Consider the following 17973-nt stretch of genomic DNA (forward strand, 5'->3'; position numbering starts at 1 on the left):
AGAGTTAAAAAATTCCCAAGTTTTGCAAGCGATATAGTCATACAAACATACAGGAAGCTCAAAGTACCCCCAAAAAATCTTCTCCAAATCACATTATATTCAAACTGTCAAAAGTCAAAGACACAGAAAAAATTCTAAAAACAATAAGAAAAAAGTGTCAGATCACATAAAAAGAACCTTCATCAGAATAACAGTGGATTTCTCAGCAGAAACCTTACAGACCAAGAAAGAATGGGATGATATACTCAAAGTGCTGAAAGATAAAAATTGTTGGCTAATACTACTACATCCAGCAAAGCCATGATTCAGCAATGAAGGAGAAATAAAGTCTTTCCCAGATAAGCAGACTGAGGGAATTCATTACCACTAGACCAGGCCTAAAAGAAATGCTTAAGGGAATCCTACATCTATAAGCAAAAAGACAATAATTCCATCATGGAAGCACACAAAATAATAAAGTCACTGGTAGAATAGAAACACAAATGAGAAAGATAAATGAATCAAACCTTATCACTACAGAAAACCACCAAACTGCAAAGATAAAACAAAAAGAGAGGAAGAAAGCAACAAAAAATAAGCAAAACAATTGCCTAAATGAAGGAGTAATTCCTCCCCTATCAGTAACAACCCTGAATGTAAATGGTTTAAATTCCCCAATCAAAAGATAAAGACTGGGTGAGTGGATTAAAGAAAACAAAACGAAACAAAACAAAACAAGACCCATCTCTATACTGCATACAAGAAGCTGACTTCACCTGTAGACACACACCGACTGACAGTAAAAGGATAGAAAAAGGTATTTCATGTAAACAAAAACCAAACCAAGCATCAGTAGGTATACTTAGATAAAATAAACTTTAAGTCAAAAAATGTAAAAAGAGACAAAGAAGGTCATTATATAATGACAAAGGAATCAATTCAGCAAATGAATATAATAGATGTAAATATATATGTACCCAACAAAGGAGCACCCAGAAATATAAAGCAAACCTTACTAGAGCTAAAGGGAGAGACAGACCCCTATATAATAATAGCTATGGACTTAACACCCAACTCTCAGCATTAGATAGGTCATCTAGAGAGATAATCAAAACAGAAATGTCAGACTTAAACTGCACTATGGACTAAATGGACCTAACAAACATTTACAGAACATTTCATTCAACAGCTGCAGAATATACATTCTTTTCATCAGCACAAATAACATTCTCCAGGATAGACCATATGTTAGGCCACAAGTTTCAACAAATTTCAAAAATTGAAATTCTATCAAGTATCTTTTCAGATCATAATGAAATAAAACTAGAAATCAACAGTGAGAGAAGCTTTAAAAACTGTACAATTATATGGAAGTTAAACAATATGCTTCTGAACAACCAATGGGTCAATGAAAAAATTAAAAAGGAAATTTAAAAATTTATTTAAGCAAATTAAAACAGAAATACAATATAGAAAAACATGGGATACAGCAAAAGCAATACTAAGAAAGAAGTTTATAGCAAGAAATGCCTACATCAAAAAAGCAGAAAGATTTCAAATAAACAATCTAACATTGCACTTCAAAAAATTAGGAAAAAAAGAAATTGGAAAAGCAAAAATAAACTCAAAATTAGTGAAAGAAAAGAAATAATAAAGATCAGAGAAGAACTAAATGAAAGGGACAAAAAAAGAAAAAAAACAACCTACAGAAGACAAACAAAATGAAAAGTTGGTTTTCTGAAGGGTAAACAAACTATTGGCTAGACTAAGAACAGAGATTACCCAAATAAAGTCAGACATAAAAAGGAAACTTTGCAGCTGATACCACAATAATGGAAAGGAATATAAGAGACTATTCTGAACAACTATAAGCCAACAAATTAGAAAACCTAGAGAAAATGGATAAATTCCTGGACTCATATAATGTATCAAGATTGACTCAAGGAGAAATAAAAAAAAAAACTGAACAGATCACTATCTAGTAATGAGATTGAATCAGTAATAAAAATGATCCCAACACAGAAAAGTCCGGGACCAGATGACTTCATTGTTGGCTTCATTGCTGAATTCTACCAAACTTTTAAAGAATAACTTATACCAATTATTCTCAAACTATCTGAAAAAATAGTACAGGAGGAAATTCTTCCAAACTCACTCTATGAGGCCAACAGTACGGTACTACTAAAATCCAACAAGAACAAAACTAAAGAAGAAACTACAGACCAAAAAATATCCCTCATGAACATGGATGCAAAACTTCTCAGAAAATGAAATCTAACAATACATGAAAAACATTGTATACCATTATCAAAAGAGATTTATCCCAGAGTTGCAAGGATGGTTCAACATATGCAAATCAATAAATGTGATACATGAACAGAATGAAGACAAAAACCATATAAACATCTCAATAGATACACAAAAAAAAGCCACTTAATAAAATTCAACATCCCTTCATGATAAAAACTCTCAACAAAGTAGGTATAGAAAGCAATACACCTCAACACAATAGAGGCCAGATATGACAAACCCACAGCTAACATTATATTGAATGGAGAAAAGTGGAAAGCTTTTTCCCAAAAAACTGGAACAAGACAAGGATGAGCATTTTCACAACTCCTATTTAACATACTAGAAGTGCTAGCCAGAGAAATTAGATAAGATAAAGAAATAAAGGGCATTCAAATTGAAAACGAGAAAGTCAAATTGTTCCTGTTTGCAGACAACATGTTCTTATATATAGAAAAACCTAAAGACTCCACAACAAAACTCTTAGAACTGATTAACAACTTCAGAAGTTGCGGTATACAAAATCAACATACAAAAATCAGTAGTGTTTCTACATGCCAATAACAAACTATCTGAAAAAAATCAAGAATGCAATCCCCTTTATAATAGCTACAAAAATACTAAGAAAGAAAGTTAACCAAGGAAGTGAAAGATCTCTACAATGAAAACTACAAAACACTGATGAAAGAAACTGAAGAGAACACAAAAAATGGAAAGACATCACATTTTCATAGATAAGAAAAATTAATATTGTCAAAATGACTATACTACCCAAAGCAACCTACAGATTCAGTGGAATCCCTGTCAAAATACCCACGACATGCTTCACAAAAATAGAAAAAAAAGTCCAAAATTTGTATGGAACCATAAAATACCCCAAATAGCCAAAGCATTTGTGAACAAAAAGAACAAAGCTGAAGGCATCAAACTGACTGACTTCAAATTATACTACAAAGCTGTAATAACCAAATCAGCATTGTACTGGTATAAAAACAGACATATAGCCCAATTATTTGATTGGAGAATTATTTGAATGGAGAATTCAGAAATAAGTCAAGTGATTTTTGACAAAGGCAATAAGAATACACACTGGGGAAAGGATAGCCTCTTCAATAAATAGGGTTGGGAAAACTGGATATCCATACTCAGAAAAATGAAACTAGAACCCTATCTCTCACCATGTACAAAATCAACTCAAAATGGATTAAACGCTTAAATATAAGACCCCAAACCATAAAACTACTAGAAGAAAACACAGGGGAAATACTTCAGGACACTGGTCTAGGCAAATATTTTTATGGCTAAGGCTTACAAGCAACAAAAGAAAAAAACAGACAGATGGAATTATATCAAACTAAAAATCTTATGTAGAGCAAAGGAAAAAATTCATCTGACAGGGAACTGATATCCAGAATATGCAAGGAACTCAAACCACTCAACAGCAATAAAAGAAATATTTTTATTTAAAAATGGGCAAATGATCTGAATAGACATTTCATGAAAGCAGACACACAAATGACCAAGTGGTATATAAAAATGCTTAATGTCATTTATCATTAGGGAAATGCAAACTAAAACCACAAAGAGATATCATCTCACCCCAGTTAGAATGGTTATTATCAAAAAGACAAAAATTAAGAAATGCTGGCAATGATTTGGAGAAAAAGGAGCTCTTATACAATATTGATGAGAATGTAAATTGGTACCATCATTATAGTAATTAGTATGGAGAGTCTTTAAAAAACCAAAAACAGGACTACCATATGATTCAGCATTCACATTACTGGGTATATGTCCAAAGGAAAGGAAATCAGTATGTCAAAGAGATATCTGTACTCCCATGTTTATTGCAGCATTATTCACAGTAGCTAAGATATGAAAATTAACCTATATGTCTATCAACAGATTAATGGATAAAGAAAACATTATATATATATATATGAATATTATTCAGCTCTAAAAAAGAATGAAATCTTGTCATTTGCTGCAACATGAATGAACCTGGAAGACATTATGTTAAGTAAAATACGTCAGGCCCAGAAAGATAAATACTGCATGTTTGCATTCACAAGTGGGAACTAAAAACTTTGAGCTCATAGAGAGTAGAACTGTGGTTACTGGAGGCTGAGAAGGGGAGGGGTGAGTGAGAGAGGGATTTTGAAGAGACTGGTTAATAGATATAAAATTACAGCTACATGAGAGAAGTAAGTTCTGGTATTCTATAGTGCTATAGGATGGCTATAGTTAACAATAATTTATTATATAATTTCTAATAGCTAGAAGAGAAGATTTCGAATGTTCCCAGAACAAAGAAGTGATAAATGTTTAAAGTGAAGAATATGCTAATTACCCTGATTCGATCATTACCCACTGTATACATGTATCAAAATATCACTCTGTATCCCATAAATATGTACAATTATTATGTGTCAATTTTTAAAAGTTGAAAACAATACTGAAGGAAACAAATAACTCTGCTTACTTCTCTCTTTTAAGTATGTATATATTTCTTTTCTCCTAAGTTGTTTACAAAAAGATATCAAGTATTTATAGGCTATCTAAATTTTCTAATATTTAAAAAGTATTCTATTTTAGTCAGGGGAGATTTGTGGCACATGATGGCATTAGGTGCTTTAAACTGTAGTCCGAAGGGACAACCAATTTATAGCCATTCAAGTAAGAACTTAGTAAACATTTTTTAAAATAAAGTCATCAGTAATCAATCACTTTCATTTGGTGACTATAATTTCTCTTAAACACTAATTACTTACTTCAACATAAGTAGAAAATAGCCAGATAATACTGGGACACAAACAAAGAAGAGTTGATATACATTACTGCCTATCCAGTAATAGGCAGTCAATTAGTATGTGTGGAATGAATGAATAAGAATAAAAATTTCATATTATTTCATGGGGCAAAGGTAGGGATAGCAAAGATTACAGGCCTCTATACTCTATAGTATAGGTTTACAATATAGTAGAGGAGAAAAGTAAAGGTTCAAATATCTTCAATACTTAGCAGTTTAATTGCCACTAGAGTAGTATAGTTGAGAAGTTTATGTTAAAATGTATTATTTATTCTTATGATTAAAAAGCACATGTACAGAGAATAACACAAAGTAAGATAAGTATGGCTTCTACTATTTAGGATCATTTTGGGGAAAATTTTTCTTTCATACTTATTACCAAATTGCTGAAAGGAAATAAGACATGTATATGAAGACATGTGATGACTGCTCTTTTGAGACCAAAAGAGGGAGGTATATGGCCATGACAGACAAGTGAGGGGTAGGAATAGAAAGGAAGAGCTAAAAACAACTTTGCTTCTGCTCAGCTCCCATTGATCAAGTTTGAACTAATTAGCAAGGATGCTGTCCTTCCTCAAAGTATAAGCTCCTCACTAAAAATGATTAATTTGAAAAGTGGAAAGGGAGGAGCAGAGACTTTCAACTAAATTCATTCATTCTTGCAAAAGAACCACAAGCTTTACTACTTTAAGCAACTGTATCTGCAAATCTTTCAGATATACTATAACAATTTTAAGTATTTGTGACTGGGTTACTTTTTTGGTCAAGAATCAAAGATTAAAACAATCCTGTGCCCATCATAACTCTAGGTCCATTTTTGCCTTAAATACAGTATGTTCAATCCATTCTATTTAAAATCCACTTCCACTCTAATGTCAAATAAATTTTACAGATTCTTTAAAAAATACAAAAACTGAGGTGAGAATTTCCCTAGAAAATTATATTTCTTAAAATCCCTGAGGAAATGGAGATAATTTTATTTTAAACAAGTCATGTTAACAGTAAGTATTCATTTAAAAAACAGAAAAGGAAAAAAAAAAAAACAGTTGAATTTTTCCAAACTGGCAACATCTAACACACAAGAAGTACATGTGATGCTAAAAAGATTTTTATAAATCATTATGAACTAAAATGTTACCTACTGTTCTTTCTTATCTTTTGAAAATCTTGAATAATGTTTAATATCATGTCGCATATCATATAGAAATTCCACTTAGAAGCACATGAGAGAGACAGATCAATTATAAAGATTCAAAAGCTCCTAAGTAACTTTCACAACCCGAAAACTTATTAAAGGAAATTGAGATTCCCATGCCAGAAATATATTCTTACATAAACATAAGAGAACTCTTACCATAAGTTGGGGTGCTTTCTCGTCTTCCTTGACTACTTGATCTTCCTTTTTCATATTCATAGCAATATAAGACAGTATCTTCTTCGACAATATTAAATCTCTTTCGATATTCCTGATCCAGAAATGAATTTGGTGATTCAGATCCCTTATGCACTGGCTTGCCCACCATATGTCCTCTGAGGTCTTCACAAGGAAGGTTTCCTTTTTCATCCCTAAAGAAAGGTTAGAGTCAAGGAGAAGGATGTAGAAACATGTTAGGGTAGTAAATGGCCGAGGGTCTAAAATACTAATAATTTATTCCCACACAATATATCTCCTGACCTTTCCAAACTTTCTTTGAGATTTATAGGGCAATTTGTAATTATTCTTATTTTGCTGAAAACAAAATGGTGAGTCTCAGAAAGGCTAAACAACTTGCCTCAATGTTACACAGCTAACAACTGACAGAATTTGAAATAGGCCATGAAACATTTTACTGTTGCCCAAGTCCATTTTTCACCATACCATGTCATATATAAATTGCTTTTAGTGTTCAAGAGAGTAGGTATAATGCTAGTAAAGTTAACTTAAGTATATAGCTTTCTTCTGCCAGTTTACCTTTGCATATAAATTGCTTTTAGCGTTTAAGACAGTAGGTATAATGGTAATAATGTTAACTTAAGTATAATGCTTTCTTCTGCCAGTTTACCTTAGCACATAAATTGTTTTTAGTGTTCAAGACAGTAGGTATAATGGTAGTAATGTTAACTAAAGTATAATGTTTTCTTCTGCCAGTTTACCTAATTGATTCTTGGTAAAAATTTGCACTGCTTAAAAATAAAGATGTGTTTAAGAACTATCATAAGGAGCACTGTAGCCTTAGGAACCAAATTAGCATGATATAAACTTGTATTATAAGAAATTCACACAACATGTAATTAATTTTAAATAAACCTTAATAAAAAGAATTATTCTCAGTATTCAAACTCTACGGATCTCATTTAAGAGTAAAAAGACATATTCCTAGAACTCATTCTAAATGAATATATCAAAATTTCATTATACATCAATGTTTCTTGAGGAGAGAAAGTAAAATAATTTGATAAAATACGGAGTTTAAGAATGGAATTTAGGGTGATGGCAAGTTGATTTTTTTCTTCTATAGGATTCTAGAGAAAAACATCTCTAATAATTTATGAGCTCCCTAAAACCTATTACTCACACACTGTAATAGGTAAATTAAGCCCCAAAACTATTTTGATAGAAATAGTTCATTTGCTATTTGTTAAATTGAATCTTGTTTATTTTATGAAATGTTTCACTGATTACCTATGAACTTTTTGTCAGCAAAGCTTGTCTTCTAGAACATGACTATGAATGTAAATGCAATGTTTTTCCCCTTGTGGACCATTAGTTAAATTTCTTCCCTTTTCTTAATTGTTTCTGGTTACCCTAAACAGTGCCATGAATAAATGCTGTCAAACAAGAAAAATAATTTAATTTTATGTTAAGTGATAAGACTAAAATCTTAAATTCATAGAATAAACTAAATTATAACAAGACAGATAAAAAGAACAATTTTTAAATTAATTCCTATTATACCTTTTAAAAGGGTGATGAGCTTATAAAAGTAATGTGAATTCTAAAATATGAGCCCCAGTCTGGCAAAAGCCTGTTATTTCTGCTTCTGTGTGTAAATGTTTAGATTAGGTTTGTCCAAATGTAGAAAACTATATTCCCAGTATTTGAAATATGCAGAAAGTAGCAAAAAACATTCTCCAGACTGACAATCAGTGAGTTTTCTTATCTGTTTAACCCATCACAAGGTGTTGTTGCCATTTACATTACCATTTACTCTTTTATTTTCTAAAATAAAAGTATTGCTTATTACCAAAATAGAACTATATAAATAGTTCTTAGGCAACATGAAGGAAATAAATATAAAATCCAGGCAGAATTTTATTTCGGCTTGCTGAAAACTTTTCCTGAACAAATTGCCCGGTTAGTCCACTATCAAAAAGAAATTGACGCTGCAACTAGCTTGGAAGCAGCCCTAACGAATTTGTGGCACTGGAGTAAGGTTATGCCTATCTGTAAATGAACAGACCTCGCGCTATGAAGCTTGTGACATGAATGTTAATGCAGCTGAAATCAGAGGGTGATTTAGCCCTATTAATACACCATGCTATATTTATATGGAAACATCTTGTGGCAGGAAATTGAAAGGGATGGTATTTCCTACTGTATAATAACATAAGGGAGGGACCTTATATCAACAGGGTAGATTTTTAAAACAAATCTATATAGAATGCAGTAAAATACTGTTGAATTGAGAAAAGTACCAAGCAAAACCAAACTTTTCAGTAGAATGAGTAGATACATGTATTGTGTATGTAAATGTGTGTATGTGTATGTGTATGTGTGTGTGTGTTAATGTACATATTCATGTCATGAGTCCCTGGAGAATTCAATGTGTTAATTCATTCTGATGTAAAGAGTTTTTACACCTTTCTTAATGTTGTACGTTTATGCACATAAGTAATAAATCTGTGCCTTTGCTCTAGAAAGGATTTAAGGAAGAATTAAAAGAGCATTGATTTGCTGAACTAACTTTATATTTAATGGCACACAGTAGAGTTAATAAGAGAAATTAGTGCTTAAATGTCATAGTTGCTCAAAGACCTATAAATTCTTCATTTTCATCATAGAAAAAGAAATTTGGTTAAGTATAGAAATGTACTATATATAATGATAATGAAACTGTGTATAGTCATAAGACATATAATAAAATGCCAGCCAAATTTCACTCATTTCACAAACGAGTGTTTTATCTTTTAGAGAGAAAGGCACTTTTGCAATAACTTTTTTTCTGGAATAAATGTGTTCAAAAAATTGTAACCACATGAAAAATATTCTGTCTAACTTGAAAACTAGTCCTATCATTTTTCAAGTCTGTTTTCTTTTTGAGAGAGGTTTTATTATTTGCAATCCAAATCAAACATATATGTTCACATACCACCAAAATGCCTATCCTTTATAAACAAAGTTTTTTAATATGGGGGAAAATGTTCAGAAGAATTAAACTAGGTTCGCAACATTCATCTTCAAAATGAGAAAATGGGGAAAAAATTGCCAAGGCTGTATCTATAAAAATAATCACAAATGTAAAAAGTTTTGACTGTCAACTTAACATCAAGCCAGAAAATGCAGACACTTATATAAGGCTGTGGTTCAAAGGGGCTTTGATGCATGGATTGTTCTGACTCCTATATTGAAAGATTTTATGACTGGTTAAGTAACAATTTGACTCAAAATGTATTTAGAATATTCTGTTAAATTATACACTGACCAACTAAGAATCACTTATGGCAATACAGTAAACACTATGAATTTTACGGAAAAGTATGGAGCTTTCAAGCAATACTGACAAAACAAGGGTCACTATGTTGATATTTCAATTTCACATTCTCTAATATTTTAAAAGAGCATTTTCAAGCTTTTTATTGGCTTCAATATAGAGCCTTTATAATATGTCCATCACACTCAGAAGACAGAACTGGATCATTTTACTCTTTTGTCCTCTTAAATGTATTTTAAATATTTTCTGTAGAGGAGACACTTTCTTTGTAACAAGCTCCTCACCACTGAAGAGGAAAGAACATTTTAAAACTACAGAGATTTGATAAAAATAATCATTTGATGTTTATCTGTATATGTAGACCTCTGAAGAATAAGGCCTTTTAAATAATTATTTGCACTGAAATAAAAATCTTTCCAATTAAAATGTAAACAAATCATAAAAAGTCACTTCCTGTTTGGAACACACATACTTTCACTGCTCCTCATGCAAGAGTATGTGGAAAATCTGACACTGTCTTAATAGAATTAAAATGCAACTTGCATTTTACTAGGATACTGGATGGATTTGTATATTTGCTTGTAAATTGAACAAAAGATTGTAAATTATATATTAGATTTATGAAATGTCAGCTTAGTAAACCATATCTTATAAGTCATGTTCCAATGGCTATATTTAATTCTCAAAGAACTAAAATATACATAAAACTGACTATAGTTATATTACTAGATGACAACATGGTATTTGCAGATAAACCATATTGCCATGCAGCATTTAGATCATATAATGTCAGTAAACCATCATGTCTAATAGAATATAGATTTCTGAAACACTAAGTGTACTAAAGAATAATGGAAATTAAACACAGGGAATTCAGTTCTTTTATATATGAAAGAAATTTAATACTAATTATGGCTTGAAAACAAGAGACCTTAAATTATTGTTTTTGAATGCAGAACTAACTTAAAAATTGAATCAAGTTTTTTGTGATTGGTATTAATGATCCCCATTTAGTGCTAGTCCTTTTCCACAATTTTTGTATTTCACAAGGCTGGATATTAGAATGCTTTTAGGAAGAATGCATTATGACATAAAGCTGTATTCTTCTACATCTGCAAGGAATTTCAGATAAGAATCAATAAATGAAATAGAGATACAGCCTCAAGAAATCTAGAAAATAGACTTTAAGAGTAATTCATTCCCTTGTAAACTCTACTTCCTGAAAGAAACATTAATGAATTAATGAAATAAAAATTTCAGATACAGGATTATTAGGGGAAAAAAGACAATCTCCCTCATAATCATTATCAAATAATATCTTCCTCATTACTTACATTTAAGAAAGCATAAAAGTCATCTATAGCATGTTTTTTTTTTTTTTAAATGTATGAAATGCTTCAAAGTAACCAGAAAATTTCTGGGGCTTTTTAGCCAAAGAACCTCACTTATTCTTTACTTATTAAAAAAATCCTAATTGTTATTTAATATTACTTTCTTCTTCTTTCCTATTATGAGATAGTATAAAATACTTAATGCACAGCAAGTATTTATATACAAATTAGTCATTATTACTATTAACCAACATGCATTCTCTATAATGGGAATGATTTTGCAGAATGTGTTCAGAATTCCTAACTGTGAGAAAATATTCAAGGTGTTCCTTGAGAATTGACTTTGCAGTTTATATGCTGTTAAGTTTACCTTTAGCTAGAAGCTGCCTAGGACAACGTGATAGTTTTATACCTGGGAATATATGGTTCTGCAGGAGGAGGGGGAATGTAGAGATCCTGGAGGGCAGAACTGTCTCTTTTGGTGGGTGTACTGATGGTGCTGGAAGGCGTGGCAACGCTGCTTGTGGGACTTCTAGGTATAAGAGGCTAGTTAAAATGAAAAAGAAAATACATACGCACACAAACAACACACAAAACAACAACAACAACAATGACACATAGTTATCATTTTAAAATTATCTATTTCTGCAAAGTTTTTGAACTTGGCTGAAATCAAGAAACATGTTATTTAGTACATGGATATTCCTTTCAATCTCCAAAAACAAATAGTATGGTAAAGGTTTCCACTTCACTCCCAACTCACCTTAATCTATGGTATAACCACTGAAATACTATTTCTAAAGCAAAAATACCATGCAGTGTTTCAAAATGGGAAGACTTATCTCACAGTTAGAAACTTATTTAAATTAAATTAACTTTGTCAGAATTCCACCCTTAAAAGAACAATAATGATGAGTAACTCTGAAAAGAATTAGCTCACTCACATCCTGATTGATGTATGAGAAAGCTATTTCAGATCTTCTCCCAAAAAAGATAAACCATATTTCTAGGTTAGTAAAATGTTACAGATGCTCAGAAAAGGTTACAAAAGTGGGAGTATGAAAGGCCAATACGAGAGTATTTGCTAGAAAAATGTACTTTTTTTCTGTCAAAATAAGCATAGCTGTCTTCTCAAAGCCAGTTTATGGTATATCATCAAAAGTATGGTAATTATGTAACACAATCATTTCACCATTCATAGGCACACACATTTATCTATCATTTAAAATAATCTTTAGTTGCATATATAGATCTCATTTTCAGGCCTGTATTTAAGTATTAAATAGGAGGTTATTTTCTTAAAGTTAAGAAGTTAAGATAATATACATACGGAATTAAGCAGTACATGAGGATGCATTAACTTAAGAGCACTCCCAATTCCAAGCTTCACAGCATTTGAAAATAATCTAGTGGTTTGTGAAATTATCCTGAAGTGAAACTAAAATTCACAAGTTTTATGTTTATCTTACAGATCTTAATGATTAGCTATGTATACAATTAACATATTAAAAATAAAATTTTAATGTAATCACAAACACAAAAATAATGATCACAAATGAACTGTATCTTCACATGACAAGATGTTGCCATTTTAGCCAGTATGAAAACTCTCTTAGCATATTTATATAGACTCACAGTTCTATTGTTTTAATATGCATTGCTAGACACTCAAAAAGTGGCATATTACAACTATTTTATATTGTGACAATACTTTTGTACAGATAAACAAAATTTGTTTAAAAAGCCAAGCATAAATACAATGGAAAGTACAATGTAAGTCACTGGGGTAGGCTACACAATTTAGGACTCAGTTCATGGTTTTGACCTTCCCTGTTACACAGCTCACCTTAATAGCTTGAAATCACACATCCTACCAAAATGACAGTTAAATTTTAATGTAGTGAAGTAGAAATTAAAGAAAGAGAGAGAGAAAGGGAAAAGGAATGATAATGTAATTTGGGAGTTTACAATATTCCACCTTATATGATATTTTAAAAAAGGTCAGAAGTTTTACACGTTAATTGAAGAATTGTAAGATATTATAAAATTACACAGTAAAGATTATGTTTTACTATGCTAATTTTGGCATAGGGTCCAGTTCAACTATTCCTGTCTTTTAGAAACAAAACTTGAGGCAATGGAAAATCCTGAGATTATATAGGTAATCATAGGAGTCACCTGTACTGATGAATACCATAAATCCCAAGGAAATAAATAATTATTTTATTTCTAAGGATGCATTTCATGCCTCTACAACAAATCCTTGAATGGCAGATTCAACAATACATACATACAATCACTGTGATGTGACTCTGTTTATAACTGTTTTCCTCTCTGTCAGGACATCTTGGTTTTAAATACAGATGATGCTAAACAATAAATCTGACCAAAATTTTACCATAATAGAAATGTAGCAAAGAAAACATTCATTTAACAGAATATTATTTTCCAATTCTTTTAAACAGATACACCGTGAGAGAAAAACTAATATTCAGTATACTTTTAAAATGCTCTAATAGCTTTCTTACTTTTAAATATCCTAACACTGTAAATGAACTTAAAATCAAGTTCTAAAAACATAAACATGTAAACATAATCAAACTTAAATTTTTATTGTCTTCCCGCTCTCGTGGAGTCACTATTCTATTTTGAGGACTTTTCTTCTTTACTTTTACCATCTACAGAACTAAGGATAATTTTTCCTGGTTAGTACCTACCCTTCTTCTCCCCAAACAAAAAGGAAGGAAGGAAATAGTAGCAGTTAATGGTTACAAGCACATTTTAAAATAGATACACCTGAAGTGTGAGGTAATGACCAGGGGAATATTTTATTCTGCCTGAATTACCAGCATTGTCTACCTAGGGTACCTATGTCTTTTCCCTTCCAAGAAATGTAATTATTAGCCCTCAATTTCCTTCAAACTGCTATTTCTCTAGGTTTCTATTTTTAGCAAACAGTCCCTATCAATGTCATCAGTTAATGTTATTAGCCAAATTAGCACATACATAGAGGGAAAAGATTCTTAAATATGCTTAAATACATAACAGGTTTGATTATGCCATGCTGGTTCAATTAATTGAACTGGTTGAAAAAAATATTACTTCAGAGAAAAAAGAAATTAGTCAATCCTGTTGCTTAACTCACCTGGCTTGTTATTTTATTGACTGGTAAGTCACAGAAAATATTTCAAATGGTTTATCATGGAAATACTATCTGGCTCATCAGTATGCCTTGTGCCAAGTAAAGTTCATTGTAAATATTCAATATATTCAGTATATTTCTCTCTACTAATTGTGCTCTTTTTAACAAGCTAATCCAAGCTAAATAATAAACATTCGTTTTGAGATTCATATTTAAAAAACTAGACATTAAGCGATGGAAAAATAAAGTTTAGTAAAGTACAACCTTCATGGGAAAATAAAAATAACTACTTAACCCAAAGGGGTCTTTGTGATAATTTAAAATTATAATCTCTTTAAAAATTTTCTAACTTTGGACAAAAATTGAAAGAGCAAAAACTCAAATGACTAAATGAATGAAAAAGGCATTAAAGAACATTAGAAAGACAAGTAAAATGTGACCAAATCAAGTACAGAATAAATGATGTAATTAGCTAAAATTATCAGTGAGAAATTCCTAGTTGTAACAAGAGGCATTAAAAATACACCTACCACCAATAGCCACTTAAGTTTGTGAAAATGCACAGAAAGTAACAAATTTAGCTTCCCTCAACTCAAAACACAGAATTCTTTCAGCACAGGCATACTCCTTAGATTGAAAAAAAAAATCTAATGAGGAGGATGTAATACAAAAAGATAGCTTCTCCTATCCTGGCAACATTTACTTATAATCATTTGTTTAGAATACAGTATATGAAAAGTAGTTACTGTTGCACTACAAATAAATTTCAATTTAAGAAAAAAAGTAGAATTAAAGAGTAACATTCTTTTATCATTTTGACTTTCTCCTGTATTGACAAAATTTGAATGGGAAGAAAATTAGAACTATCAACACTATGGATAAAATGGATACAATACAAGGGGATTGTTTTAGGATTACATCTTGTTATTTAAAGTAAACATGAAGCTTCAGCATAACTTGATCTTCTGTGGTATGTAATCAAGTATGATATAGATCCATTTTTGATTCCATCCAAAGGGGTTTATTTTCTGGAAGGACTTTGTCATACCATTTAGTTTTCATTTCAATGGTCCTTTTGAGATGAAGCTCTCCTTCCACATATTCAATGAGACTCCAACAGGAAAGACACATTTGCATGTATGTTGTGACTCTTGTAAAACAAGTCTATGATAGATTTCTGGGGGCACTGGCATGCATCTCTTAAAATGTCCAAATCCTAAATAAAATGATCATATGTATCTCTTCAAACATATATTTATAACCTTAGGTCAATTAAGGATAACGTACTACTGTCAATTTGCTACTGTTAGAAATCTTCTAGGTAAAACTTATATTTTTCATATTGTCAGTTTGAATGTATAAATACTTCAAAATTGTGTCCTAAAATAGGGTATGACACAAACTTTCCTCTGAATTATTAGTGATAACTTCAGCAATAATATCCTACTCATCCAGCTTAAACATCATTGGAAGATTGTGATTGCTGTAAAATAAAATTTTGTAAGCTAAAGCTTTAAATCCTCTGATGGTTCAGGTCTCACTTTAAAGCCTCTGATTGCTGAGGTCTTTTCTTTGTGTGCCCCAATTTTAACATCTCTAAGGTAACTGAGCACATATGGAAGGTATTCGTGTACCTGTGAAATCTCTATAGTCTTAAAGACCATGAGAAAAGAACTTCTATACTTAAGAAACTACATTTGACGTTGAGGTTTTCCTCAAAACATTTTACATTTTAACATCTCTGGGCAAGCATATCTTAATTTAGTTGTCCCTCTTTCTATCAAGTGACCCAGCTTTGATAGAGCTTGAATGAAACCAATGGCATAAAAACAACACCAACGTTAAAAGATTAAAACAGTGCATTACACATTTATGTAGTTAGCTCTAAAATTCACTAATGCCAAGATCACACAGAACTTGCTTTGCCTTCCAGTGGGGAAATACCCACTGAAATACAAATAATTACATCAAGTATAAAACCTGGCCATTTATTTTATTCGCTCTTGGGAATAAACACAGACTCAAATGGATCACAATACCCCATCATTCTAGCACAGAACATTCACATAAGTCCTTACTCAGTTCAAACACATTTTTAATTCCCAACACTAGTACAAGAACATTATTTTATATTGACTCTCTAATAATCTAAGCAAACGCTTCAGAGAAAATGTATCCTGAATTTTAAGCGGCAAGAATTCATATATAATTTTGTAGTTTCTTGACCATGTAAAGAAGGTTAAATCTAATTTGGAAAATTATTGAGAATACTTTTTTCTGGCCAAGCTTTTCATAAGTAGTCAATTATTTGAAAAGAACTGAAGCAAGGGAAATACATATATTCAAAATTCTCCCACTCTCAGTTCTTTCACAGCTTTTTCTAGAATGCAAATTTATAAATACAAAAGGTTTGAGTCTCCTTTTATAAGCATATAATTTTTCCTTTCCTGTCAGAATACAGAGAAAACAAGTGTTTTTTCCAACCACAGATTTGATCAGGAAACCATATCTACCTAGATTTAAAAATACAGATATATATGCCTAAAATATGTATTACTTATACAGCATATAACTAATAAAGACTTAAGAGTCACATTATAAAATGGCTTTTTCCATCAAATCATGAAATATTGCACATTGTATTGAGGCTAACACTAGTGTCTTTAATCCTGCATTGTCCAGCCTTATGGGCATAATTAAACAGCAACATTAAAACTGGACTTCCATTTTTTCAAATTACAGTAAACATCATTTTTGGGATGTTAACTAAAGAAAGAATGGACAATTTCTACATTATAGGTGATTATCTGTAGCCACTATTAAAATCTTGAAAGCATGTGGCTCAAAAATACAAATGTGACTTAGGTCCTTTGACTGATTTGCTTAAACACTGGTGAGCTAAAATTTGACAATTACTTACAGCTATTTACTCATTTGAGTATGTAAAACATACAGTTGTTTCTGGCTCCCAGTCAGCACAATTACATTTTTAGTTAAAATTTTATTTTCTTCACTAGGGCCATGCCTAATACTAGTTATTGCTCTCTTTAAAACAAAACTCTCAGAAACATATACATTTTTTTGTCACTAATTTTTTTTTCAGTCACATCGACCTGCAACTTGAATATTAAATTTTATTGTTACTTATGTATTTTGATTTTTCCAGAATGACTTTAATCATTCATATCTGTATGTATTTGAAATTGAATGCAATCAACATTCTCCAGTTGTTACACCAGCTGATAGACAAAATCGACTGTTATGACTCTTTTCTATTTATTTTCTGCTCAAAGTTATTTAAATGTGCTGTAAAAATGGCATCAAGGTAATGCTAAACAATAAAATTTAAATGGAAAAACACAAAATCGTACAAGTAACTATGGCATCAATTGAGAGATTTATAAATGAGAATACAATTTAGGAACATAATTATAATGTTACAGCTTGATGTTATTTTATATAAAAATGTCTTGAACAATATATGTCATTATGTTGAGAATTCCAGCACTGATCTTAGTGATCATTTCTGAGATGCATTCTCACCAAAAAAAAAAAAAAAAAAAGCTGGGTTTTTAAATGTTTTAAAAATCATTGATTCCCAGTGATGATTCCAAGAAACATTCTTGGCAGTGTCCAGATAATTCTTCCACATATCTCTCATAAGAAGAAAGGGACACCACCCATCTATGCTCGTGGCCTACACATATTAATTTAAAACCACAAACATCTAAA

General features: G+C 31.1%; 1 protein-coding gene across 8 annotated transcripts in view; it reads right to left on the bottom strand.

Annotated features, from left to right (window-relative positions):
- LOC105478211 (connector enhancer of kinase suppressor of Ras 2) overlaps window positions 1-17973 on the bottom strand; it is a 288198-nt gene that overhangs the window by 115319 nt on the left and 154906 nt on the right. For all 8 annotated transcript variants that reach the window (XM_011735341.3, XM_024791678.2, XM_011735340.3 and 5 more), the window contains 2 exons: window positions 11512-11645; window positions 6432-6643 (listed from right to left, as the gene is read on the bottom strand). In XM_011735341.3, coding sequence (XP_011733643.1) covers window positions 6432-6643; window positions 11512-11645 — 346 coding nt within the window. The remainder of the gene's footprint in view (window positions 1-6431; window positions 6644-11511; window positions 11646-17973) is intronic.

The sequence above is a fragment of the Macaca nemestrina genome, chromosome X, assembly GCF_043159975.1.
Source record: "Macaca nemestrina isolate mMacNem1 chromosome X, mMacNem.hap1, whole genome shotgun sequence".
Taxonomy (NCBI): Eukaryota; Metazoa; Chordata; class Mammalia; order Primates; family Cercopithecidae; genus Macaca; species Macaca nemestrina.